The following is a 25,296-nucleotide window of genomic DNA, read 5'->3' on the forward strand; positions in this document are numbered from 1 at the left end:
TGCGCCTATTTGTTTATATTCTTTCTTTTTGGCGTTTCGCTTTTTTGGCACCAGATCAATTTGACAAAAAGCTAAAACATATTGCCAGTGCTATGTACACTTTAAGTACTAGTAGATACAATCACCGCCACGTAAATAGATACACTTTGAAGAACGAGTCTCGTAAACTCTTCTGCTTCTGCTACTACTGAGATATTGCTTCGAAGGATGCATTTTTTTTTCTAGTGTCGTTTGCATTATTTTCATTAAAAAACACTTAAGGCCTTTTCTCAGCTTGTGGTTTATATATTTTTTCTCATGCGGTTTTCGAAACTGAGAGAACTATCGAAAATGATTCCACGATGCTTTTCAAAGCCCAGAGCATCGTCGTTAATTTATTGTATATTTAAAAAGATCGTCTACCTAAATATGCCATAATGCCCCTGGCAAACATTTGCAGCTCTTCTGGCGGCTGCTGAATGCTTATAAGTACAAATAAATAAATAAAAAGTACAAACAGCCGACAGTGATCGCCCACTGGTTGCCGCTTGCCCAATTCTTCTTTTAAATAAACTCAAAATTCATAGAATTTTCCAAGCAGACGCACTTTACACACACACACACACACACATGCATACGTACACACGCACAGAGACCCGAAATATATAGAGGAAATTCATTTCGAAATGTGAATTTTTCGGCTTTTCGGCCAAGAAAATTTCGTGTGCGAATTCAGTGCGACTTGGGCTGCTAACTTGAACGCGTTGCAAACGAGAAAACCATCCGAAATAGAAATCATCAACTATAAACTAACATATATCTACCCATCTATCTATTTAGCTGTCTATATAGCCGAGTGCGGTATATATAGATCTATTCGCTGAGTCTGCAGCACTGGCAAAAGTGAGCAATGCGTCGTGTCGCGTTTTAAAAATAGATAATTACAAAATTCTTGCGCGAAAATTGTGAAAAAGGTTTTTCATACTGACTCTTGTAAATCCAAAAGAATAACCGTGTTTGATTGACCTAACTAAATATGCTATAAAACTATCTGTTAAATGCGTGTGTGTGTGTGTGTGAGTGTGTGTGAGTGTGTGTGTGTGTGTGTGTGTGTGTGTCTGATTGCGCGCTCGCGTTGCTGAATTTGATGTTATATAAGAAGGCGTGATCTCTGTGCGAAAATACGAAACTTAAACAAAGAAGCAAAAGACCCTTGATTTATAACAACTGTTTCAATTTTCTATAAATTTTCAGTGTTTCTATGTGCATAGATTGGCAATATTTTCGTAGAAATTGAGTGCAAATAACAACCAAAAATACGACTACGAGTTATTGCTTTCTGTGCGAAGTGAGAACAAAATTTAAGTCCAAACAAACAGGAAATAAATCTAAAAAGCAATGAATTCTGGGTAAGTTCCACAGTAATTGCAAGAATATTTAAATTTTGTATTAAGAAATAGAGAATGGAGACACAGTTAATTCAACACTAATTCATAATTAAATGGTATTTAGAACATGACATTCGCTACAAATCATTTTAAACACTAAATGCAATAATTTCTGAAATCAAATAAAACACGTTTCTGAAAATGGAAAAATCTTATTAGAAATATAATTATTTAAGTAAAATTGTATTTTTAATGTATGACAGTTATTATTATTTCATCATTTATGTTATGGTTATTTCATCATTTGGGAGACAAATTTAAATTGAATTTTTCTATTAATTTTAATTCTTTTTTTTTTTTGATTTCACAACTTCTTGTTAGTGTCAGACCAGTCCAGTGAGAAAATTTATACAATTCGAAGCAGCTGCTATTCTTGCTAAAGCTCTGAAATAATGAAAACCTCGCGCCCGGCAAAATTTGAACAAAAAATCTTGTGTTTTCGCTGAAATAAATAAAACATATGTGAACAAAATTTTCTATATGTATGCCCATAAATATATACATATATACGCATTCGAAATACACATGTACAAGAGCCACACAATTAAGGTTCATATAAAATTTGAAGGCCAGCAAACGCCCACACTTACGCCCATGCCCAGAGCGCGGGGGCGGAGGCGGAGGCGGAGGAAACAACACTGCCACTGTATTTTTGTATCCCCTGCCCTCGTCGCTTCTGTGGCAGCCCTCGAGACTGCACGCGCTTTTTGGCAGGCGACACATGCCCACTTTTCTTTTACTTTCCCACATTCACACGAATTAATTTAGTAATTTTCTCAATTTTGAGCATCGCTTGACTTTGTGTGCGGCGTATTCATGAAACCCCTCCTGCCGTTAAATGTTCACCCTGCCTTTAAAATTCGAATTTTATGCGGTTTATAAAAATTTAGCACACGTGTTGCAAATTTAGCTGGCGACAGCACCGGAAGTTTTGTGCGACGAACTTTAGATATTGGACGCACATTAAAAAGTGAAAAAAAAATTTTTTGAATACTCAAGAATTTGACATAGAAATGCATTTCATTTTTTTGAGGTTTTTGTGAAAGAGCCGATTTACTTTTTTTTTTGCATTTCTTTGTTGACGTTGATGTGTCTCGCATAAATTCTCAACGGCCGTCAACAAAATATTTTGCGAAATTCGAAAATATATTGTGAAAATTGGGTCAAATTCATGTACTAGAAAACCCGTTTCGCAGAAAGACAAAGAGAAAAGAAAAATACAATTTTAGAAGAATAGAATAGCTTATATTTATCTTCTTAGTTATTTATTTTTATTATATTCCTGATCATTAACAAGATGTAATTTAGACATCAAGATATATATATTATAACAGAAATTTGTCTTTCAAAGCTAAGAAATTCTACTTTTAAATGTATTCTTCCCAACAATACGTCATATCATAATTCTAACACTCAGCGTCTATCATCAATCATACGCTGCTTCTTTGGTAGCAAAATACAATTTCGCCCCTTTCATGTCAGCCATAACATTCATAAATCGTCAAAACAAAATATCAAATGCACAAAAATCCATTAATTTCGTGCGATTTGTGCGAACTTGTTTTGATGCACTAAATTTGTGTATCTCTTATGTTCGACGGTGTATTTGACGATGATGCTTGTGATGCATTAAGTTGATTTGTGTCACCGACAATTATTTTGACACTTCTTTGCTGGTTTTTTTTTTTCTTTTTTGTGAGTTACGTAAATCAGGTGTGAATTTATTTACTTTACTTTACGCATTTTTGCATTCAACATTTTAAGTGGGATTTTTACAGCAGTGGTTGTTGTTGTCACAGTATTTGCGCTTGGGTTCAAGTGCATGCGAAATGACCGTGAAATGTTCATACCTTTAAATTCACAAACGGAATAAATCACCACAAGGCAAATAAAGAGAAACGAACGAAGATTATAAGTAACAATAAAAATTTAAGGACTTTATGTACTTGGTGAATAATTCAAAATATTCACAGCTGCTCTATGAAGAAAAAAACCTAGTAATCATTTATTTTGCTTTGTTTGAGCGAAAGTGTAATTGCACATTATTCAAATTTCCACAAAAACAATTTGCTGGCATAATTTTTCATTTGCTCAAATCAATATCGCTGCAATTTTTCACAGCACACACAAAGAGCATACAAAACAATTTGTTTGCTACTCAAATTCGAAAACAAAATGTAAAAACTGCTGGCGGGGCCAACCAACTGGCTGACAGTCAAGCCACATGTGGCCATGGTCGGAAAATTGATAGAAAAAAAGTAAATAAATAAATAAAATATACTCATATCTCAGCTGAAGAAGAAATATAGCCGCATTATATTGTGCAACAGGCGCTGGCTGCCACTTCGTCTTCGACGTGGAATCGGACTTGCAACTTTAGTTTGGATTTTGGGCGCAGACTTTACTTTCACTTAAGTCGCGACGGTGGTGACCCGCCAGATTAATATAAATAATTATGATTCCAGTCAGCAAGACAACCAGGCAAAAAGCAGCCAGGCTGTCTGATGTGCTCATGTCATGCAATCAATGCGGTCCAGGCCAGGTCCAATGACAAATGAAAAACGGGTTGCTATTGCATACCACAAACCGGAGACCAGAGACTCAGTCGTAGAAAGCGCAAATCAATGAGGAATGAGCTCTGCTTAGCGGATTCAATTGTTGACTGTCAATTTCTTGTTGCGCGATTTATATTTGTTTTTTTTTTTTGTTGTGTTTTGCATTAATTTCCCTTAACTTTTAATTTCAAGGTCGCACATGATTCACATACAAAATAAATTACCATAATAATTAAAAGCCCACTAAGAATACGGGCTAAAATCGTATTTTAATAAATGCTCGTGCTGTTTTAGTGCTTTGTATTTATTTTTTTTTTGTTTTTTACTGATGTGCGTGGGTGTGATTTGGAATAGTTTTTTATTTCGCAGTACTTAACTCAGTTTTTTCCTCATTTTCGTTTTTCTTTTGTACCATTGTTAATGGCGCATAAATTTTGACAACTTTATTGTGCATTTTCAGATACGATTTTGTGCGAATTGATTGGCTTTTTTTTGTTTATTTTTGTTTATAATGTATACTGTATATATACAATATTTTATTTGAAACGTCGTTTGTGTGTTTAATTTATGATTGCCTTAAACAGACGGGCTGGCGTTAGCCTGAAATACAGCGGAAACTTACAGAACCAGCAAATTATTGTTTTTTAATATTAAATTTAGAAATCCAAATTTCCAAAATGGCTTGTCTCTGAAAAGCAAAAAGAAAAAAACACTTTTTTATGTCTGCAAGCTATCGAGTATTGCCCCACAACTCATCATAGATTGAACAGGCAAATCATTCAAGAACGTTCCAAGCAGGCAAATTAGGCCAACAAGTGTTAAAAAGAAGAAGGAAATATTTAAAAGATGGTGTTGAAACAGAAAAATAACATTTTACACATAATTAGAAGAGTTTCCCAGTCATTTATCGATTTCCAACAATGCAGTCAATAACTATGAAAATGCCCCTCTGGCCATCTAATTAGGCTTGTTGATTGATTATTGCCCATGTGTATTAATGTGGTAAGTGTGTGTGGCATCTATTTGGTTGGTATCTAGCTGTGCGTCTGACCCACTTTTGGGAACGCCAAGAAATTATTGAATGAATAATAAGTCGAAACAATTTTCTGACAGTTGAGCAGCGTTTCATTCAATAACAAAACCAACAACAACAAAGTATTATTGACAGGCACTCAGATCACAAGTCTGCGTCAATGGACTCGAATAGTTTTTTCTTTTTTTCTGTTGGTTGCGGCCCAGCTGTTAGTTTTCAGCCACCACACATGACTCACTGAGTGGCTCTTGTTGTTAGGCTGACTGCTCCTGCTGGTCATCAGGCACCTCGAACAAGTTTGGCTCGCCGAGCAGCACCACACTAAGTTGAATTGTGCACATGGCGCCGGCGGTGGAGTGCTTCCAAACGTCCGTTGCCTTGTAAATCAGATAGTCCATGTTGCAGTGCAGCAGCTCCTCGCTATCGTTTAGAGGTGCGTCCAAATAGTTGCGCAGGCAACGCATTCCACGCAACTCACTGCCATCCCACTCACTCAGCAGACTGACATGGGCCCTCACTCTGCGGGAGGCGACCGGAGCGACTAGATACAGTATATACTGCTGCTCCACATTTACTTTAGGCGGTCTGACATACAACATAACTAGAATGGGCAGATGATGCAACAGCTGCAGCTCCTGCCCAATGGGACGGCTGCGGTTCGCCTTGCCTGAGCCGGCATAGGCTATCGCGTCCACGACGTGATTAGAACCAGGGCTTAGCTCGAACAAGTCCAGTTCGCAAATGTTTTGCCACTCGTCGCCCAACTCCTGCATCGAGTCCTCGGGGCGATGAAGCATTAGCAGATGCGCAAGCAACTGCTGCGGTGGCAGTTGGGCCGGGCAACCAATCACAGGACATTTGGCGGGAATGCCCTCAATGTAATCAAGTTGGTAATTGGCGTTCTGTGCGAAATCTCCCAGTCATCGATTGTGTATGATTATGCATCTGGCAATATGACTTACCATAGTTTAACAATGCTTTTAGGTTTAATAACTATTTTCTCTAAATTTTCTATCGTCGAAATTTTAGTTTGTTGGCAGAAACAATTACAACCAAAAAAATATGCAACTATCATTCATTTGACAGTTAAGTCATAATTCATTTGACAGTTAAGTCAAAGTGAACTTTACTTTATTAATTTTCAATAGTTCAAAAAAGGAAATGCAGCTGATAACAAATGTAAATAAAATTCGAAAGAATCTGCAAAATTCGCTTAACAAAATTTTGTTGCCCAGTGTAGCTTTACTGTGAATACAAATCTAATCTATTTTTCGCTTGCAATAATTGCATCTTTTAAAGGTTGCTTTAATCTTTCCATGGGGCTTGTTAGGTAGTAACTGTGTTTATGGGTGAAGAGCAAACTGATAAGAAGTATGGCACTATCAGTTGACAAATTCATTTGTATCTCAAGACGGCTATGTCATATTTCCGCACCTGAAAAACATTTTTGGCAAAAGAAAACGCGTAAATTCTACGAGCTGTGAGCCAAAAGTGGAGATAACGAAATGTGAAAAACAAAAGTCGGGAGCGGCGATAAATGTTGCTTTAATTATGAAAAGATACAAAAGTAATAAGCAGACGACATGACTACCAAACGAAAACAATTACGGCTCAGATACGAGATGCAAGATACGAGATACAAAACAAACTACAAGATACTCTCGGAGCCAAAAGTCAAAAGCGTTTGGCGTTAAGCTTTAAATTTGTCGCCGCGTTTGAAATGCCAGTCGCGGCGGCCGTCCAACAACTTGCCATCGAATTGACAGACATATAAATTGCTTCACAGTGTGGCAGGCAGGCAAGCAGGCAGTCAAGCAGGCCGTGTATCTTGTATGTTGCAGCTACAACTGCCGCAACCGATGCAGTCGTCGCCATTGCCGCGTGCTGGCCGAACGTTTGTCATACACTCGGTTTTCCTTTTGCGGCAGTTGTAACAACGGCGACTGCCACAAATGTATCTGCAACAAGTTGCTAACGTCGATGTAGACGCCAACGTTGACGCTGACGCCGACGTTGACGCTGATATTGGCGTCGAAGTCGCCGAGTCAAACGAACTTGGCTTCAAAGCACTTCGAGACTTTGCCGTATGCAGTCGCATCGTACGCTTCAGATACAGATACTACTATTATCGTAACTTCGAGATACATTCGCGACGCGCCTCTATTCAAACGATTGAACGGTGTTTCTGTGTGTGTTCTAAGCATTTGAGTGTTAATTAACAACGGCCGCTGTAAGCTCTAACTAACTGTGTAATTTCTCACAGATGTCCAATCAATGCCAAGCAACCGTAGCAAATGTCGCAATTTTCTTGTATTTTGTTTATTTGGTCAAACTTTAGCTCATATCTAAAAATACATAATACAAAATACGCGTGAGCGAAAATTAAAACGTATCTTTTAGATACACAGAACAGCTGCCACACATTCAGCACAGCCGACCCGGCATAGTTTACGCTATTTCACGATAAAGATGCCCAAATTGATGCTGTGTTGTTATGATTATGACTCATCAGACTGCCAAAGGTCTTGGTATTGCTTAGATCGTTGCCACCAGTCAATTGATCAGGCGATCGACTGACTCAGTAGCTTGGGTCTTTCAGGTCTTATTTTTCTTATTATTGCTTGACTCCCGTGCCCTTTGTTCGGCAAAGTCAATAATTGCACGGGTATCGGACATGGAAATGGGTTGCACAATCAAACAATGTATTATTTTAGCTTTGCGTTTGTCACATTAAGCTTATCAGTAGGCAAATGAGCTGGAGCTGTTAACTCCCAGTGGATAACACATACATAATCACAAATTACCTTTTCTATGTTTCCATTGTTTTTATTGCGCTTCAGCAATAATTTGTTTAAAATATTAAACACACATCAGTACAGCAGCAAAATTAAATTAAGTTTAATGTGTTAAATGCTTAACTTTAACAGACATTGCTGCATATAGCAGCTAATTATCACATTCATTGTTTGCTTGTGCAACTTATTCACGCCTCGAACTTGATGGATTGTTATCAGTAGTTTTCCGGCAACGCATTGATTGACATTTATGTGTGATTCATTTCGGACAGAGCCAGTGAGCTATGCAAAGTGTCTGAGACTGACTAATAATAAAAATAATACTTATAAATAAAACAAGATAATGGCCACCTCCACAATGAGTGCCACAGCATCGCCGAGTCCAGCTGCGATCAAGAATCCGCAGCTGAAACGCGTCGTATACTCCAAGTATCGGGAATTGTTGGGCTCTTACAACGACAAGGCCAATGCCATCATTGAGACACTGCCCGCCTATATGGTGCGAGAGGATCGTGGATTTCAGCTGGAGATGCCGCTGAATGGCATGGCGAATGGTCATGTGAAAAGCGCTGTAGATACGTAAGTGGGCGGTGGGTGTATCTAGTGTATCTAGTATCTATCTAACCCGAGTGCAAGTATCTAGAATTTATGACAGAAATGCGCGATAAGGATTGAGTGCGCAAAAAACTGAAACAATTTCTATGTAAATATTTTTGTTACTGACGCAAGATTAGGCACTGTGGAATGTGCAACTCACATGGAGCACCCTGTAGCGGGCTCTATCTCTATTTATAGACTCGCACACAGACTCACAGAAAGGCATAGAGGCCGTGGCCAGAACAGGCGGACAATGACTATCATTATGTCATGTTGCATGTGGCAGCTTTGAGGTAGCGTGTGTCTGTGTGTGTGTTGTTGTGCTGGCTGCCCTTGATCTTGAAATATGCGCAAACTGGCAACTTCTCGAGTAGCTGATCCACTAGATCCAGTTTTTTTCCTCCCGGGTCCCGGGTATCGTGTGGTTGTTGTGCATTTCACATTTTTGCATGTTCATTTGCATGCAGGCAAAAAGTGAAAATGTAAATTGTACAGATGTTTTTCAACAATTTCTTCATCGTTTATTTATGTTTTTGCATATGTTTTTTCTTTTCTGCTGTTTTCTCCTCACGCATGCCAGCTGCTAATGGCCTGGGGAGCCAAACACAATTTCAATATTATTTTTGGCATATTTCTCATCTGTTCATGTCGCATACTACATGTATACACATATATAGCTATTATGGATATGGTTATATATAAATTACAGCTGTTATTTTTAGCTTAGTATGCAAATTGCAAATGTCACAATGAATCACATGCAAATAATAAGTGAACTATGTCAAATGTGCTGGCTAATTGAATGCCAGCTATTCCTAAATTGCTTCTGACTAAGTTTGCACTCTACTGACACTTCCTCCTGGTGCCAAGTTGACACTTTAATTGCCGACACTGTCAAGATCAGATGATGCTCTACTTACTTCCCCAAACCAGAGCAGTCTTCAATTGCGGGATCTGATGCCAATTTTTTTGGCAGATTGACGTCACCAGACCAGGCAGTGACGTCTGATCTTTGTGCTCAATTTTTCAGTTTTACTAATCAGATATAACGTGTGTGTCTAAAAAGTTTTCATATTTATATATATTTTTCTTTCAAAAAACCGATTTTAGTGTTTTATTTGTTTTAGGCACGTGTGAGTAAAAAAAAAATGAAATAAATAATGGTCTATGACGACAGTTGGATGGAAGGACGAACAAAACTATTAAACTATTAGAACTGTTTTTCTTCAAATCATATTACAAAATGATTTATAGTTCAGTCTTATTTTCTTTTGAAGAAATATAATGAGTATTTACGCATTTGATGTTCAAGTTTTTACAATTACTTTCAATTTTTCAAATTGTAAATTGATAATTGCAAGTTGAAAAACAAGTTGAAAGACTTGAAATAAAACCATAATTTAACAGTATGCTATCAAGTGTTATACAAAATAGTTAAGAAAGACACAACATAATTAAACTTCTTTATTTTTTAATCAGAAATCAGCAATTTCTGTGTGCATGTTTGCTGTGCGCTTTCCTCTTCGTAATTTACTTAATTTAGTTGCATTGAGCGTGGACATTTTGTTAATTAAAACTGAGTGCTGAAGATGTTGTTGTTGAGGCCTGTTAAAACATAGGCCCGTTAAGCATCATTATATGGCCAGTCAGTTATGCCAAAAGAAAGTGATGGGCAGGTGTCTCTCTTGGCCATGAATTGCCCCTCTCTTTCTCCGGCTCGTATTGGAGGTTCTGAAAAGTTGTCTGACCTGTTGGCCAGTGGATGGCCTGATGGTCTGTTTATGTGGTGGTCTGTTAGCTTGTCGCCTGTCAGCTTCATTAGTTTTTATGTGCACAAACAACAAGAGAGACACATACATAGAACACACATACGCATGGACGGTGCGTGACTGATTCGCTTTTAATAACTTGGCTAAGTGGGTCAGGCGAACAGGAACAGGTGATGCGATGTGGCCCAGTGTGTACCGATTGCCAAGTGATTGTCATAGCAAAAGTGTTGCCATCACTTGAGGCTCGTTGGGGTTAACCGCAAATGCGAAGGCAAACCGCAGACAGTATTGCAAAAGCACCCACAACTCTTGAGTGCGGCAATCCCACAATCCGCTTTACATGCAAATTGGAGCGAGTGCATCAATGTCAAATGCAAATCCAAATCCAAGTCGAGCCGTGACGTAACTGCCTGCGGTCGATGACAAAGGCGGCACTAATTAAGCATACAGATATATGTATATATATATATATATATGCCTGTGTTTACAGATTGTTTACTGCAGAAATGCCAACTTTGATATGCTACTTGACCATATTAAATCATCTCAAATTATGGCCAGCTATGCGCAGCCAGTTAAAGACGTGAACTTGTCATTGATTAGTCGCATTTAGTTATTAGCTAAAGTTTATCGCTCCATCATTTTCCACATTTAACCAAAATTGTAAGGTCGTTCAGTTAGTTTCTGTTCAATCTTTCCTCTTCCTCTCCTGCTCTATCTCTCTCACGACTCACTCACGTCCATTGACATCGGCCAGCCAGGCATCTGTGTATGGCGCCTTAAAGTTGCACCTTACATTTATGGCAAGTTGGATTATTCGTTAACTGTTTTTTTGCACATTTAATTTGTTTGTTAATAGTCGCTGACCATTTAAGGTAGCGCAGTTATGAGCATTATTCAAGCCTGACAAGCCTAGAAAACTGCCAGATATTAATTGTTGGAAATGCAATGCGCATTTCCTACATGCTCAATATTTGTCGAGTGTATATAAATATGGCGTACTAATCTACATTTATATATACGCATGTGCAAAGTCCACTGAAATAGCTTAATTTAATATATGAACCAGCTTGCAATTGTGATAAGTAGCATTTGATATATATTTCTTAGAAGCTGCAAGGCTTTGCATAGCTTATTTTATATGGAATGGGTATAAAGAATGCGTAACGAAATTTATAAAATTTCCAAATCTGTATATAAGAATACATTTTTATACATTTAGTCATCTTATGATTTTGTTCCCATGCAGCCAGTTCACAAGCTTTCTCATCAAATCACTTTAGAATAGTATAATTATACAAATAAGTTAAGCTTTTAACTATAAATTTTTCCTTCTGTGTTAAAGCGACCGTCAAGGTAGTTCATTAATGTTTTTACAATCATTTTTTAATTACTGTTTTTTGCTGAGATCCATTCATCTGTCCAACTCTCACTTTCAACTGCCAACCGTTAGGGCCCTCAGCATTGCACTTCAACTAATAAGAGGGTATAAATGCCTATGGCACCATCTTCAGTTCACTTTCCCTCTGACAAAAAAAAAAAATAATAATACAAAAAATAAACACATAAGTTTGCCAATACAAAAAAATTGGCTCATTGAACTGTCGATGAGCGAGTCATTAGTCAAGCTGTGTGGAAGAAAGGTCTTGAAGTGTGGTCAGACAAATGAGGGCTCTTGACATGGAGCGTCAAAATTAAACAGTTAATAACAATAGACTTAGCCAAAAATTATGACAAACAGCTCGATAAATAAACGGCAAAACGAGGAGGCGTACACAAACCAAAATGAAACGAAAATAGAAATAGGAATCACACAAAATTTGCATGAAAACCGTAAAACCGTTTGATGACCAAAAACCAAAATATTAAATTCGGATATGCTAATTATAAATCATTCTCCTTCTCTCTCTCTCTGTTTTGCTCATTGTCTGGTATAGGTATGGGCAACGAGGCGGAGGCGCCGCTGGAGGCGGTGGCTACGAGGCACCAGCTTGTGTGCAGAACGCCATGATGACAAAAGACAAGAAACCCTTCACCTATACGCCCGGCGGCATTGATCTCTCCCAAATCCGGTCGGAGCGCATGGCCAAGCGATTGGCGCGCAATGCGCAAGCCGAGGGCGCCACTGGCGCCTCCCAACAGAACAGACCATCGCCGCAGTCGCCAGGCTCGGGCACTGGTGGCAGCGCTGCCAGTGCCATGGGTGCCGCTGCAATGGGGATGCCTTTTCAGGTGCTGCCGCCACCGCCGCCGCCGCAGCCGCAGTCACAGACACAGGGTAAGAATGGTAACAATGCTGCAGCGCCCCCACCACCACCCCCACAACAAAGCACATTAGCACCACCAGCGGGCCGAGGCAGTGCACCCGGTTCGCCGGCAGCAGCACGCAAATCGCCGACACCGCAACGTTTTGAGCCGCCACCGCTTGGCTTTCGGCCGGAGATCAAAATACCGGCCAATCCAATGGCGGCGCTGCGCAAGGTGCCGCCGCCCGTCGAGAAGAACACCTTCTGGAAGGATGAGTATGTTAAGGATCGCTCCAAGAGTCCCCTGCCGGAGCCAGCCCAAAATGCCAATGGTGACTACGGCAATGGCAGCAGCAACAGCAACAACAACAACATCAGCCAAGATGCCGTTGATGGTGAGCTCTCCAGAGCATTGACTTTGGATATCGCATCATATTCGCTGGCTTTTTGGTTTGGTTTTGGGTTCACTCTCTAATCCCACCGTCACAGAAGTGGGCCGAAGTTCTTTTGGTACAGTTCTTGGCCCTCCGCTCGCCTCATGTTGATCGCCGGCTAATGTACTAAGCGGTTTCTGGTGCTTTAAAACGACATTTGACTAACACCAGACATCAAGCGTCATTATCTATTGGCATTCCCCCCACTAACGCCACTAAAATCTGAATCACAACTTACAGTTTTTTCTTTTAAGGAGTCTAATCGTATCTGTGATTTTTTGTTCCTGCAGCCTACAGGCCATCTGACAACGCCAGCAGCTATAACAATGGCGGCTATAACAACTACAGCAATGGCAATGGCAACAACAGCTACAGCCCCTACACACAGCAGTTGCAGCAGCAGCAGCAGCCACAAGCGCCCTCACCCAAATCGCCGCCACTGCAGTATCAGCAGCAGCAACTACAGCAGCCAACACCACCGGCAACACCACCGCAGCAGCAGCCACAACAACAGTTCCGCAGTGTGCCCATGCCCCAATCGCCGGCTGTTAATGTTTACACGCGTCAAACGGACAGTCCACGTTCGCCCTTCGAGGTGCAACAGCAGCAGCAGCAGCGTGCCACGGAGAGTCCCTTCCGTTTTGCACAGCAGCAACAGCAACAGCAGCAGCCACGTCCACCCACAGCAATTTCGCCGTTGGCTCAGCAACAAGAGCCGCGTCCGCCCACAGCAATTTCGCCGCTGGCTCAGCAACAGCAACAGCCACAGCAGCAGCAACAGGCAGCACAAACTGTGCCCTGGCGAACGCAACGCGCTCAGCCCGCTGCACAGCAACTGCAGCAGCAGCAGCCAACGCATCCGCAGCCCATTTTCAATAATGTGCAACAGCAGCAGCAGCAACAGCAACAGCAACAACGATCTCGCGATGTCTTCAGCCCAGCCCGAACAGAGCCAGCAGCAGCAGTTTTCAACGCACAGCAGCAACAAAACTCGCAATATCAAGGAGCAAAGCCAGTGAGTACCTCGTCAGTAATACCCATAATAGGTTCCCACACTTTAAAATGTTGATCGATTCAATGAGTGGCACACTCATGGCGTATGCGTAATATTTGAACAGCATCATCAATCATCATTTTCAATGAAAGAATGTGTTCGATGGAAGATAGAAACAAATGTTATTTTCGTTATGCGGCCAAGAGAAACAATTTTGTGCATCTCACATCTGCATTTCATTGTGTGCTGTTGCTGCATAAGCGGAAGCATTCCATTTTATTTTTAAACCAACTCGGTTGGCTGCCACAAAAGAATCGCACAGCAAATTGAACATTGAACGCATTTCGCGTGTGCAGCAGCTAAAATTAGAGACTGCCAAAGGCCAAACACGAATTTTGAACTTGAAGCGAGTGCTAGTCGGTTATGTTAGTATTATAATTAATTTTAAATTGTACCCAAAGAATAAGCAACAAGCAGCAATTGTCATATATATTTATAATCCTTGTCCATGCAGACCAACGTTGGCTCACTTTACATAGCTCCTCTGGCACAACCGACGGAGCCTCAGGCTCAGCGCCTTCTGCTCCAGCAGCAGCAACAGGCCGGTGCCCGTGACTCACCGATGAGACAAATGCCACAGCAACAACAGCAGCCGCAGCAACAGCAGGCTGGTGGTCAGCCACTGCGCTGGCTCAGTTCTCAGCCGGCGAGCAAGGAGCAGGCGCCCTGGGCACGTCCCGAGGAGAATGGCAATGTTGTGCCATCCACTTTGCGACAGGCAACGCCGTCGGCGCCAGCGCCAGTGCAGAGCACTACGACAGCGTTTTATCAGCCACAGATGATGGCACAGGGTAATGGTTATGCAACGGCTTCATCTCCAGCTCCAGCTGCTGTTCCACAGCAAAACTTTGGCTCAAATGCTCAGCAGAGCGGACTGCGGCTGCAGATCAACACCAATGTAAACAGCAGCAATGCAAACCAAAGTGGACCCAGGGTAAAATAAGAAAAATCGGCTACTTAGTCGTCTTTGTACAATTTGCTAATTGGAATCTTTGTAGGAGCGCATTATACCCATTACGCTGGAGCAAACGCCAACCTATGCTGCGGCACAGCCCAATTTTGGTGGTAAGTTTGTGTTGTAGTTCTCCAGCTTGTTCTATGTGCGTTTGTTTATGTTTCCTAAATACTCTATCTGGCGCTTTCCTAAACCCTAAATGTTTGTCACTAAAACGAGCCCACCATATGTAGTTGTTCCCTCCTTTGTATACCCCGAATGCGAACCCATGCACTCTCCACAATCCTACGAGTCTCCTCCCCCTCGAATGTATTACCGTCCATTGTGTAACTTTCCATCTCGATATCAATATGTGTCTATGTATACTCTCTCTTTCCTACGAAAGCGCCTGCTGGCCACATAATTCGCTCAGCTAATCAATTTGTCGATCAAGGTTACAACAACTATCCACCAGCAGCAGCAGCAGCAACAGCAGCCATGTCGCCCAACCAACAGCAGCACCAGCAACAATTTTACGCCAACAACAACAACAACAACAATTCAACACGCATTATACCAATTGCGATCGAAGGAGGACGAGGCGGACACATCTCCCAATCGCCAGTTGTGCTGCAAAAGTAAGTACAGTTTGTGTATTTGAAGCCAAGGCTATCAATTACAACACTCTTTGTGCTTTACCAACACTAAACAACTAATCGTTTTGAACAACAACTACCCAGCACTAATGCGTATTAATTTTTGTGCTTTCTTACAACACCAATAAAAAAATAAAATAAACAAAAAACCCTAACGACTTACAACTTGTTAGAGGCAATTACAATTTGTATGTGCATCAATGTCCGCTCGAGGCTGAGATACGCTACAGAAAGAATCGACTCAGGTAGTAAAGTCAAAGTCGCCGTCGCCAAACACAAATCAGTGCTTATCAGTGTTGTCAAACTAGTGCTTGGATCAATCGCAATAACAATTTAAACACTCGTCAATCTGCTCGAAGATTCTGTGATACTGTTTTTCAATGTTGTGTGTATTGTGTATTTGTCATTTCATTGGTAATTTGCAAAGGCATTTGAAAATCAGCTCATTTTTCAACACCAGAACGCACATTACAATTAAATCTCGCATATGAAAAATGACTTTCGGTGTCAAAGCACTCATAAAAAATACAAACAATTTAACCCCAACCCATCCAGCAGCAGCAGAAAAATTTGTAATTTGGTTTTCAGCCATTATTTCGAGTGCATGCTAACCAACAACCTAACCTAACATACGCCTATATCTACTTGCAGCGATCCACGCTCACCGCCCATACAATCGAAATCGTTTAGAATATTGCAAAAGATAACCGACACAGTGGACGATGGCAGCTCCGATGCCCGGCTACAGTCGCCACAACAGCAGCAGCAGCCTCATTTGGAATTGGAGACGCCGCAGTTGCAGCGTCCACAGTTCGCTCGCCAGATGAGCGCTCAGCAGGCGCGCAATAGTCCGACCATTGAGCAAATGAGGCGGCTGCAAATCGCACAGGATCAGTCGCAGTCGGGTACGCCTCCAGCTTGGTCCCCGCAAGGTGAGCTCTGAACGGTGCCCTTTTCCCCCATCTCAATAGCAAAAGTGGACTGGTAAGGTTTTGTCTTTGGAGAGTGTCTCACGGTTTCAATTCGGTTCCCCTTTTTCTTGATTGTCGTCTTTGTCTGGTTTTTTGGGTTTTGGGTTTTTGGTCTCTAGTCTTTAGTCTAATTCTAAAATGGGTACTTTACCCTCTACTACTAATACTACAACGCTTTAAGCTGCCACAACAAAACATTTTGGAACATTTTAGAACTAATATGCTTCTTGTGTGTGCGTCCACCATAAAAACGGTACCGCAATAGAATTTAAATCAAAATTGCCAGCACTACTAAGCAGAATAAACTCGTTTGGAAATTGTAAAAAAATGGAATCAGTTAATAGATCGCTGTGAAATCGCTTGTTCTTGCAGGTAACGGCGTATCGGCACAGAACCGCTTTACACCACAGCGTTCACCATACGGTAAGCCAAAGACTTTGTTTAAGTTAAGACTTTGTTTGAGCGTCTGCTTCTCGCTACAGATACACCCCAGCAACAATATATACCAGCTAGTGAACAACAGGCATTGGAACCAAAAAAATATACCGGTAGCGCAATACCAAGTCGATCATTTAAGATTTTACAGGCAATGACAACACCAGAGAATGCCGGTAAGTGTATTAAGGTTACCATAATACAGAAACACTGCGAGAAATTGGGTTTTTACTTATTTTATGTTCAACAATTGCAATCTACCAACGTTAGCTCCGATGCTAACATCACTTGTATATATTCCATCATATAAACCATCACTAACTTTCACACACACACAAAAACACACAAATATACACATTTATACGAACACCTGCATTATGTTCTTGATTGTATTTTCTATGGAGAGATTTCACCTTATTAAAAATAACTTTAATATTTTGTGCCTTATTGTTAAAGTTGGAAACCCCATAAGAGTTAAGCAACCCTTCTATTTTTAAAGGTATTGAGTATGATACATGTTGAAATCCACAACCGATCAGCTCAACATATCTATACACGTATTTCTATCTTTCGTTTATCGTTATAAAGCATCTACCCCCAGGGCTTCACTATTATCACATCACCTCACATATAATCACACTCGATTGTAAATAGTAATTTTTGCTTGATCGTTTAATCTACTATAAAAAGTAAAACAACAAAAAAAAAAAACATTCACTTTCCAAATTGTTGGTGTGTTGAACATAATATGCACTCTCACCGTGTCTATATCTCTTCTTCTTTCTTTTTTATTTTTGATAACCGTGCACCAAACCGACCTCAGAACATAAAATTCACCCCGAGCTGGACTCGGATTTGGAAAATATTGAATTAAACGAAACCAATAATTATAATAATAATAACAATCACTTTAATAATAATTACAATAGTAATAATAATAATAAAAATAATAATAATAATAATGGTAATGAGAATAATGAAAATAACAGCAATAGTAACCATAACCGAGAAATTAACAATAAAATCAATAAACGTCATAGTTACACATCAGCCACACCCACACCACCACCAACCAGTACAGACACAGACTCAAACACACACACAAGCACATCTCACGCGACATACTCATCCAATTCATCACTAAGTTCAGAAAGTTCTTGTCCACAACGGACGCAACCCGAGCGCTCGCAATCCGTGCCACCGCACCTTCCCTATGCTTATGGCTATCCCTATCCCTGGTATATGCCGCCCCCGCATGCAAATGGGGAGCCACCCCAAATGGTGAACTGGCCCTATCCCTATCCCTATCCACCACCAATGCCTTCAACGGTGGATGGCAAGCAGTCCGATGCTTATCCACCCTATCCATATTACTACCCCTATTATCTACCCCCACCACCAGCCTATGGTCAGCCAAATAATCCCAACGATCCCCAGCAGACAATGCCCAACTATCCACAGTTTGTGCCACCCTACGGTCCCTATGCCTATCCGGTAGCACCCAGTTTCAGTCAAACCTCGACCGAGAGTCACGCTAGCAGTGTACTACCTGATATTATTATAACGCCCAGCACCGATGATGTGCCCTCCCAGGTCATTATGAAACACCATGTCAAGGTAGAGCCCCGAGAGCCTCCGAAGCGTGCGCATTCCGTTGAGATAGAGGAGCTCGTTAGTCGCCCGAAATCGCGTAATATTTGCAACAACAAGGAGCAGGTCATCGATATGCTCAGCCAGCGACTGGCGAACATCAATAAAATCGCTGGTGGCAATACCCAAGATAATCTATCAAAGCAACTGCAGAAAAGCTATGCAGGAGAACAGCTAAAGGAGCTGGGAGCACGTTCACCCAGCGAGAATGCTTCGCCAGTGCAGATCAGTGCTGTGCTGGACGATAACGATAGCGACACGGACGATAGCAGCGATGAGGATGAGGAGGACTCAGATACACCCAAACATGCCAGTCGCCCATCTCCGTTGCAGGCCATTAAGTCGGTTACCAATGTTCAGGTCTACAAAGGTTTTGGTAAACTTCCAGCTGAGCAGCTGGACTCCGAAAGTGAGGATGACGATGGCACAACAGCTGATGAAATGCTAGACGAGGAAGAAGAGCAGGTGGAAGAGGAACTAATTGAAGATCTCGATGAGGACTATATTGTTGAAGAGGATCTGAGCACCATATACGAGGAGGAAAGCGATCTGGAACGCAGCAGCAATTATGCCAGGACAGTTATTAACTGCAATGGCTCCAGTGCTACTCTCGGAGATCGCCAAGTCGAAGAAGACGATGCGTTGGATCAGCAAATTGAGGACAATGATCAAAATGAGGGCAACGTGGATGATGATGATGACGAGTCCAACTCGGTTACGGTGCGTTTGCCATTGCGCTTCTCCTTTAGTCGAAGCTCAAATGACGAGAATATCGCCACAGTTGAAGTGGGAAGCACCACACAGGTTGAAGAGAGACGTCCGAGCTTGGAATACAAGCGCAACTCCTTCAGCATAGCCAAGGTGGAGAGCGATGATGAAGAGGATAATGACTGTGAGGTTAGCGTCACAATAAGCTTGTCCAATTCCTCGCGATCTAATTCAGTGGAGAAATCTTCGATGCCCCAAAACTTCTGTGATGCCGAAAAGGTTCTCACAAGCGGCCGTAGAACTAGCTATGAGGATGTTTCCACTTCCCTCTCGTTGGGAATGCGCAACAAGTTCTCGGCTGATGTCTTCGACGGCGGACTTACCAACAATATTGCAAAATTAGAGGCAACAGAAGAAGTTGAGGATACTGCTGCAGCGCCCAAAGAGGAATTCGATTTCTTTGCCACACTCTTGGCCACTAAAATGCAAGCACAAAAAATGATGGAACAGTCGAAGAACTTTTGGAAAACGCCCGAAACGAAACCAGTTGAAGAACAGCCAAAGGAATGTGCTCCAACAGAGACTGTCCAGTTGCGAGTTAAGGAAAACGATGCACAACCGACACCAGCTAGACCAAAATCGTGTGATCTAACCAAGACCCAGGCCTCATTGGAGGCGGCCAAGAACAGCTTTTGGTCCACATTTGCAACTGCGGGCAAAGAGACTGAGCCACAACAGGAAGAAGATACTGACTTCGGGGCAAGTGAAGAAAAAAACACACAGGAAAGTCAATGGACGAAAAAAAAGAAAACTGTTACATATACTCCACTGAAAAAGGAAACTGTATGCCAAGTGAAAAATTGGACAGAAAACCTAAAATCTAAAATCGAATACTTGCCGCAATCTCAGTGTGCAGAAGTCCATTTTGTGGTAGAAGAAAAAACACAGGCTGAAGAAACGCCAGAGGATGAGGAGGACTTTTGGGCGGCAGTAGAGAAAACGAATTCCGAGAAGACTCCAAAGCAAGAAACCGAACCAAATGAGTCTATCGATCAAGTGGAGGTGGACTTTTGGGCAGACCAGCCAGCAGACCCCCATCCAATTGAGAAAATTACCGAGGAAGAAGAGACCGATTTCTGGGCTGACAACAAATCCAATGAATGTATCGCAGACAACAAACCAGCCGACTTTCAATTTGATCCCACAAAATACCCGGCGGAGCCTCGCGAGGTGGATACCGATGAAGAAATCGATTTCTGGGCAGAGCTCGAAGCGAATCGCGATCCTGATGATGATGACGTAACCTTCCAAAAATCAGCGACCTTCTGGGCAAGCAAAGAGCGACAACACTCCATTGAAGAGACGCCCTTCAAGCCCGTAGAAACCAAAGCATTCCGGGCCAAGCTGCCCGATGAGCCAGCAGTGGATATCGATGTGTGGTCCACATTGGAGGCAGCACGTGGAGAGGAGCCAGAGATAGTCGATCCTGTTGTCGAAGAGGAGCAAATTCTGGCCGTTCAATATGAAGGGTTAGAGCATGAAAACGTTGAGGAGCCTCCCACAGAGGAGGAGCCATGCCCAATTGAGGCACCAGAAAGCAATCTCAATCATGTGGATACAATGTCGCTGGCATCCATGCATGAGCCAGCCACAGTGCGTACCTGGACGTTGTACAACCAGACGAATGGGGAGCAGGAGAACAGCGATGAGCCGGACTTCTGGGCCGACATCGAAGAGAAACGCGCCGAGAAAGATCAGATCGAGGAAGCAGAACAGAAACGTCAAAATTATCGCCAGGCCATGGCATTCTTTAATACCTCCATTGATGAGCAGAAATTGCAGCAAAAGTCGCAATCCAATCGAAACAGCGTCATCGTGGAATCCGAGGAGACCAACGAAATCGAACTCGGCTCCCCAGGCGAATATGAGATTGTTGGCGAGGATGGCATCGTAATGGAGCAACATACTACACAAATTATGAATAGCGAGGAAGAAGATAGAGCTGGTGGTGTAACGCCAACCAATGCTGTGGCACAACTGCCTGAGGTTTACGTCGAACCAGAACCAGAGCCGGAGGAGGAAAGAAAACCTCTATCGAACGGTCTGCCCGATCTCGGTGTGAATAAGTTTGATGAATCATCTAAAATATCAGTGCGTGACCGCATTAATGTATTCGAGTCTAGTCCACCGACCACAGATGTAACCACACCCAACAAGGCTTTGAACCTTCAATCATTATCCGTAGACAGTGGCCGTGGCAAGGGACAACTTTCCCGCAACAGCAGCACACAGCGCTCCGAGTCAGAGATCGAGGAGGATGACTCCGGAGTGACAGACATGAACAGACAGCTGTCTGAGACCGATACCGAATCCGAAAGCTTCCCGGAGCTGCGCAAGATGACGAGCTATCAGCGAGCCGCCACACATTCCAGACTCTTCAAGCTGCTGCAGGACGAGAACGATGTGCCCGAGGGTGGCGAGACTGGCCAGGCGGACGAGTTCCAGTTTAAGCCCAGCAGACGCAAGATTGTGCACAATGTGTCCATCACACGTCGCCAGAATCCCAATGCATTGGCCGAAGCCGAATCGATGACACAGCGACGGGAGCGCCTCTCGCTGCCGCTGCGCAAGAACACCAGCATCGATGCGGACAATCCATCCACGCCCAATAGCCCCGCCTCACCGATTGTGGGCCCATCGCCCAGCAAACAGCGCGTGGTCAGCGACAAGCTGGTGAACGAGTTGGTGCAGAGTCTGCTGCTCAAGAGCGACAGTACTCATCTGCACAATCTGCCCATGGAGCGACTTCAGGCGGCAGCGAAGCGTGCCCTGGTCGAGGAAATGGACTCGGTGGAGAATAGCTCGCTGGACAGCACACCGGCCATAACTCCCAAGCAGGACAAGGAATACGCTGACTATTACAGCAGCTGGACCGATGCCAGTGGCGGCGAGGAGATTGTCCCATCGAAAGCCTTTCGAGCGCTGCAGGATCCGCGACGCAGTCCGTGGACTGTGCGGTGTCCACGCGTCCTCAGCTCCAAGACCATCAATCGGGATCTGGCGCGGGTCACAGAGTCACCCGAAATACTGAGCAGTCGTGGGAGCAAAAGTCCCGAGTGCTTCAGACAACAGTCTAGGGAACGCTCCGTTAGTAGCTGGCGTAAGGTCTAGGAGTCTATTAAGGGATTAGCTCATTGTGTATAACTAGGGGCGGGGAGGGGTCATAAAAAAAGAGAAAAATAGGTTTTTAGTAGTGTAGCAACTTAGGCAACTTGCATTTTGTGTCTTGGCCTTGTGGACAAGGCCGACTAGCAAACAGTCACTGCCCTGGCCAAGTGTTGGGTCATTTAATGCATTTCACATCACATCACATTGTACAATATGACAACACTCAGACTATTAATTAACTAAATACTATCTAATGAATAATGTATAATGTATATAAACCAACTGAAACCAAAGAAAAATCGTTCATTCGTTCGTTCGCTCGTTCGTTTGTTATCTCAGTAAAAGCGTAAAATCTTCGCCAGTCATTTCTAAATTCAACTACATATATACATTCGTATGTACTTTCGAATCGAATCAATTAATACTTACCGAAAAAAAGAAGAAAAAACTAATAAAAAAAACCAAAACAAAAATCCACAACAAAACGAAAGAAAAAAGAAAACATATCAAAAAGCAAAAACCACAAAAATCTATCAAATCGCCACAATAAAAAACAATTTCATCAACTCAATGATTTTGTAAAACTCGTTCAAAATCCTAAGGTACCTAAATTAAATTAAAATTTATATCAAACCCAAATTTGAACTAATTTTTTTTTAATGTTTTCATTATATATTTCAAATTTGCTCTCTATCTATTCTATGTATTTTATTTTTGCCGCTATTTGATTTATAATTATATGTGCCGTATTTCTTAATTATTAATTTGTTGCGACAAATATTTGCGATAGTCACATTTTTAGGCCGAACATTTTCTTTGAATTACTTTGAAATATGAAATCCAAATTAACCAGGTTTGTATCTAAATAATGTTACACAATTAACACACAATTTTCCTGTAGCTGCCCAAGATATTAACCCAACTTAGATGTCACGTAGTAAAGAGCCTTACTACATAGTTCAAACTTGGCTTAATTAAAAACAATATTTAGATAAACAAACTGAAACATATAGTCAAAAATGTCCCATCGCAAATATTTTACTCAATTATTATACCTTTCAACAATGCTTTATTTATATACAAAAATTTGGAAAACTCGTAAGCGAATTTTGGAGAGCAAACTCCACCTTGAACAGAATGCTGAACAACGAATGAAGATTTTTGCATTAGTGAAACAAATAAAACATCAAAAGAGCATAAACCAAAGAAAATTGTACAATATAAAATGAAAAGTCGTTCGTAACATTAACCATTCATGAGTTACAATACATAATTGAATGTTTATTTTCTTATATTTGATTAACTTGTTTTTTTTTTTACACACAATTAAAATATATATTCTTAACAAAAATTAATCGTTAATTTGAATGATTCTGATAATGAATATGAATGGCTTTTTCCCTACAAATTAAAGAATATTGACAAAATTTGCATTAAAAAAAAAAAAACAAAAGAAAATAATGTAAACAATAAAGGTGAAGTTTCCTCTCGAAGTTCTGTTGGCTGCTTTGCACTGCTGCAATTTTCAATTATTATTTGCCGCTTCATTTGTATCCGTTTCGTTTTATGTGTATATAGTTACCTTTGTACGTATGTCTGGTCTTCGGATTTAAATATCTTTAAAGTTTAGGCGAACTAAGCGAAAATAAAAACGAAGACAAACAACTTTCCACAACTTCTTATTGTTAGCTTTATTTGTGTACACAGTTATGCTTGCGAATTTGTTTTTAATTCTGATTTTGTTTACTTTATTTCAGGACCTGGACAATCGGATCTATAATTATTTCTCAAAAGCCATAGAAATCAATTATAGCTGACAACAGACTATACAGCAAATACAGCGATGCAATTAAATGCACATGTTTTTTTTAGTTTAAGTACCAGCACACTTAGGATCACCACAGTCAAATAGCTTGGGAACGGGCCATGCAGTAACAGTTTTTTTTAATAGTAAATTTCTTAAAACTAACACTATTAGCATTGCAGTTGACATGGAAATGTACTTTATTTTTTTGTTTTCAATTGTTTAATGCGATTTGGTAGCAGCACTAAAACGTCTAACACAAATTACGAAAGCCACTAGCGAAGCGAATCATTACTAACCTTAACTCTTAAGCTGTAAAAAGTTTACACGAGTGAATTAACATTTAGACGCATTGAGGAGGTAACAACGAAACGAAAACAACGCAATGACAACAGAATCGACCCATTCATAAAATATATCCGGATAATACGAAAGCGCATATTGAAACGATTAATAACATAAATAAAATAAAATTGGTTTAAGAAATCTCTGTGTGTTGTCTTCATCAAGCAGCAAACAGATTTTCAAAAAACACAAAAAAACTTTTATCATTTTTAACATGATTCTTTTTGTTTATGTCATAGTTATTTATACAAAACATATACATATACATATGGTATTCGTATGCATACGAATGTGTTATCAAATTTATTTGACTACTATTATTATTTTATAATCATATATTTTGTGTTGTGTAATTTTTTATGCAGTGACATTTTTAGTAAATAAAGAAATATATCAAAACAAATCAAATCAAGTTTTTATTTTTTGGAAATCATATGAAAAATGACTCCTGCTTGGAAGCCTGCAATAAAATGAATGAAGAGAAAACACCATAAAACATTTGAAACTCATATATTTCTTTTAATATATATAGTCAGAGGTACAGAGAAGCCGAGAGTAGCAAAAACCAAGCTGTTGCACATATATATACCTACTTATATACATACATCAATATGAAGTTATTCTAAAGTGCTTTAAGTAGATTTCATATTGCACTTCAGTGAATCCAGATACAATTTAAATTCAATAATCGGGTTATTATATATTTATATTCATA

General features: G+C 41.0%; 2 protein-coding genes across 9 annotated transcripts; one reads left to right on the forward strand and one right to left on the reverse strand.

Annotated features, from left to right (window-relative positions):
• Positions 1 to 718: 718 nt before the first annotated feature.
• LOC6570064 (mediator of RNA polymerase II transcription subunit 15) lies at positions 719 to 24,989 on the forward strand. Of its 8 annotated transcripts, none has more exons than XM_032741884.1 (11): positions 719 to 882; positions 1,234 to 1,388; positions 12,114 to 12,817; positions 13,147 to 13,871; positions 14,365 to 14,844; positions 14,909 to 14,975; positions 15,251 to 15,482; positions 16,152 to 16,432; positions 16,844 to 16,894; positions 16,954 to 17,082; positions 24,190 to 24,989. In XM_032741884.1, exons 2-11 carry the CDS (start codon positions 1,378 to 1,380, stop codon positions 24,210 to 24,212), a joined length of 2,703 nt encoding a protein of 900 aa, XP_032597775.1. In that variant the 5' UTR covers positions 719 to 882; positions 1,234 to 1,377; the 3' UTR covers positions 24,213 to 24,989. The 8 variants fall into 8 exon arrangements, with proteins under 8 accessions (XP_032597775.1, XP_032597776.1, XP_032597779.1 ...); XM_032741885.1 differs by having other exon boundaries at positions 15,299 to 15,482; XM_032741888.1 differs by having other exon boundaries at positions 12,114 to 12,454; positions 15,299 to 15,482.
• On the reverse strand, positions 5,071 to 6,045 carry LOC6570065. Its single transcript, XM_001996278.3, has 2 exons — positions 5,978 to 6,045; positions 5,071 to 5,917 (listed from the first exon to the last, which is right to left on the reverse strand). Exons 1-2 carry the CDS (start codon positions 5,978 to 5,980, stop codon positions 5,270 to 5,272), a joined length of 651 nt encoding a protein of 216 aa, XP_001996314.1. The 5' UTR covers positions 5,981 to 6,045; the 3' UTR covers positions 5,071 to 5,269.
• Positions 24,990 to 25,296: the final 307 nt, after the last annotated feature.

This window comes from Drosophila grimshawi, unplaced genomic scaffold, assembly GCF_018153295.1.
Source record: "Drosophila grimshawi isolate 15287-2541.00 unplaced genomic scaffold, ASM1815329v1 contig_1377, whole genome shotgun sequence".
Classification (NCBI taxonomy): Eukaryota; Metazoa; Arthropoda; class Insecta; order Diptera; family Drosophilidae; genus Drosophila; species Drosophila grimshawi.

What these genes read in the sequence shown, in the direction of transcription:
- LOC6570064 (XM_032741890.2), top strand. Translation starts at nt 8,154, where the DNA reads ATGGCCACCTCCACAATGAGTGCCACAGCATCGCCGAGTCCAGCTGCG. An exon ending in CAGCCAAGATGCCGTTGATG is followed by an intron (nt 12,818 to 13,146) that starts GTGAGCTCTCCA and finishes TTGTTCCTGCAG; the next exon opens with CCTACAGGCCATCTGACAAC. An exon ending in CAAACCAAAGTGGACCCAGG is followed by an intron (nt 14,845 to 14,908) that starts GTAAAATAAGAA and finishes GAATCTTTGTAG; the next exon opens with GAGCGCATTATACCCATTAC.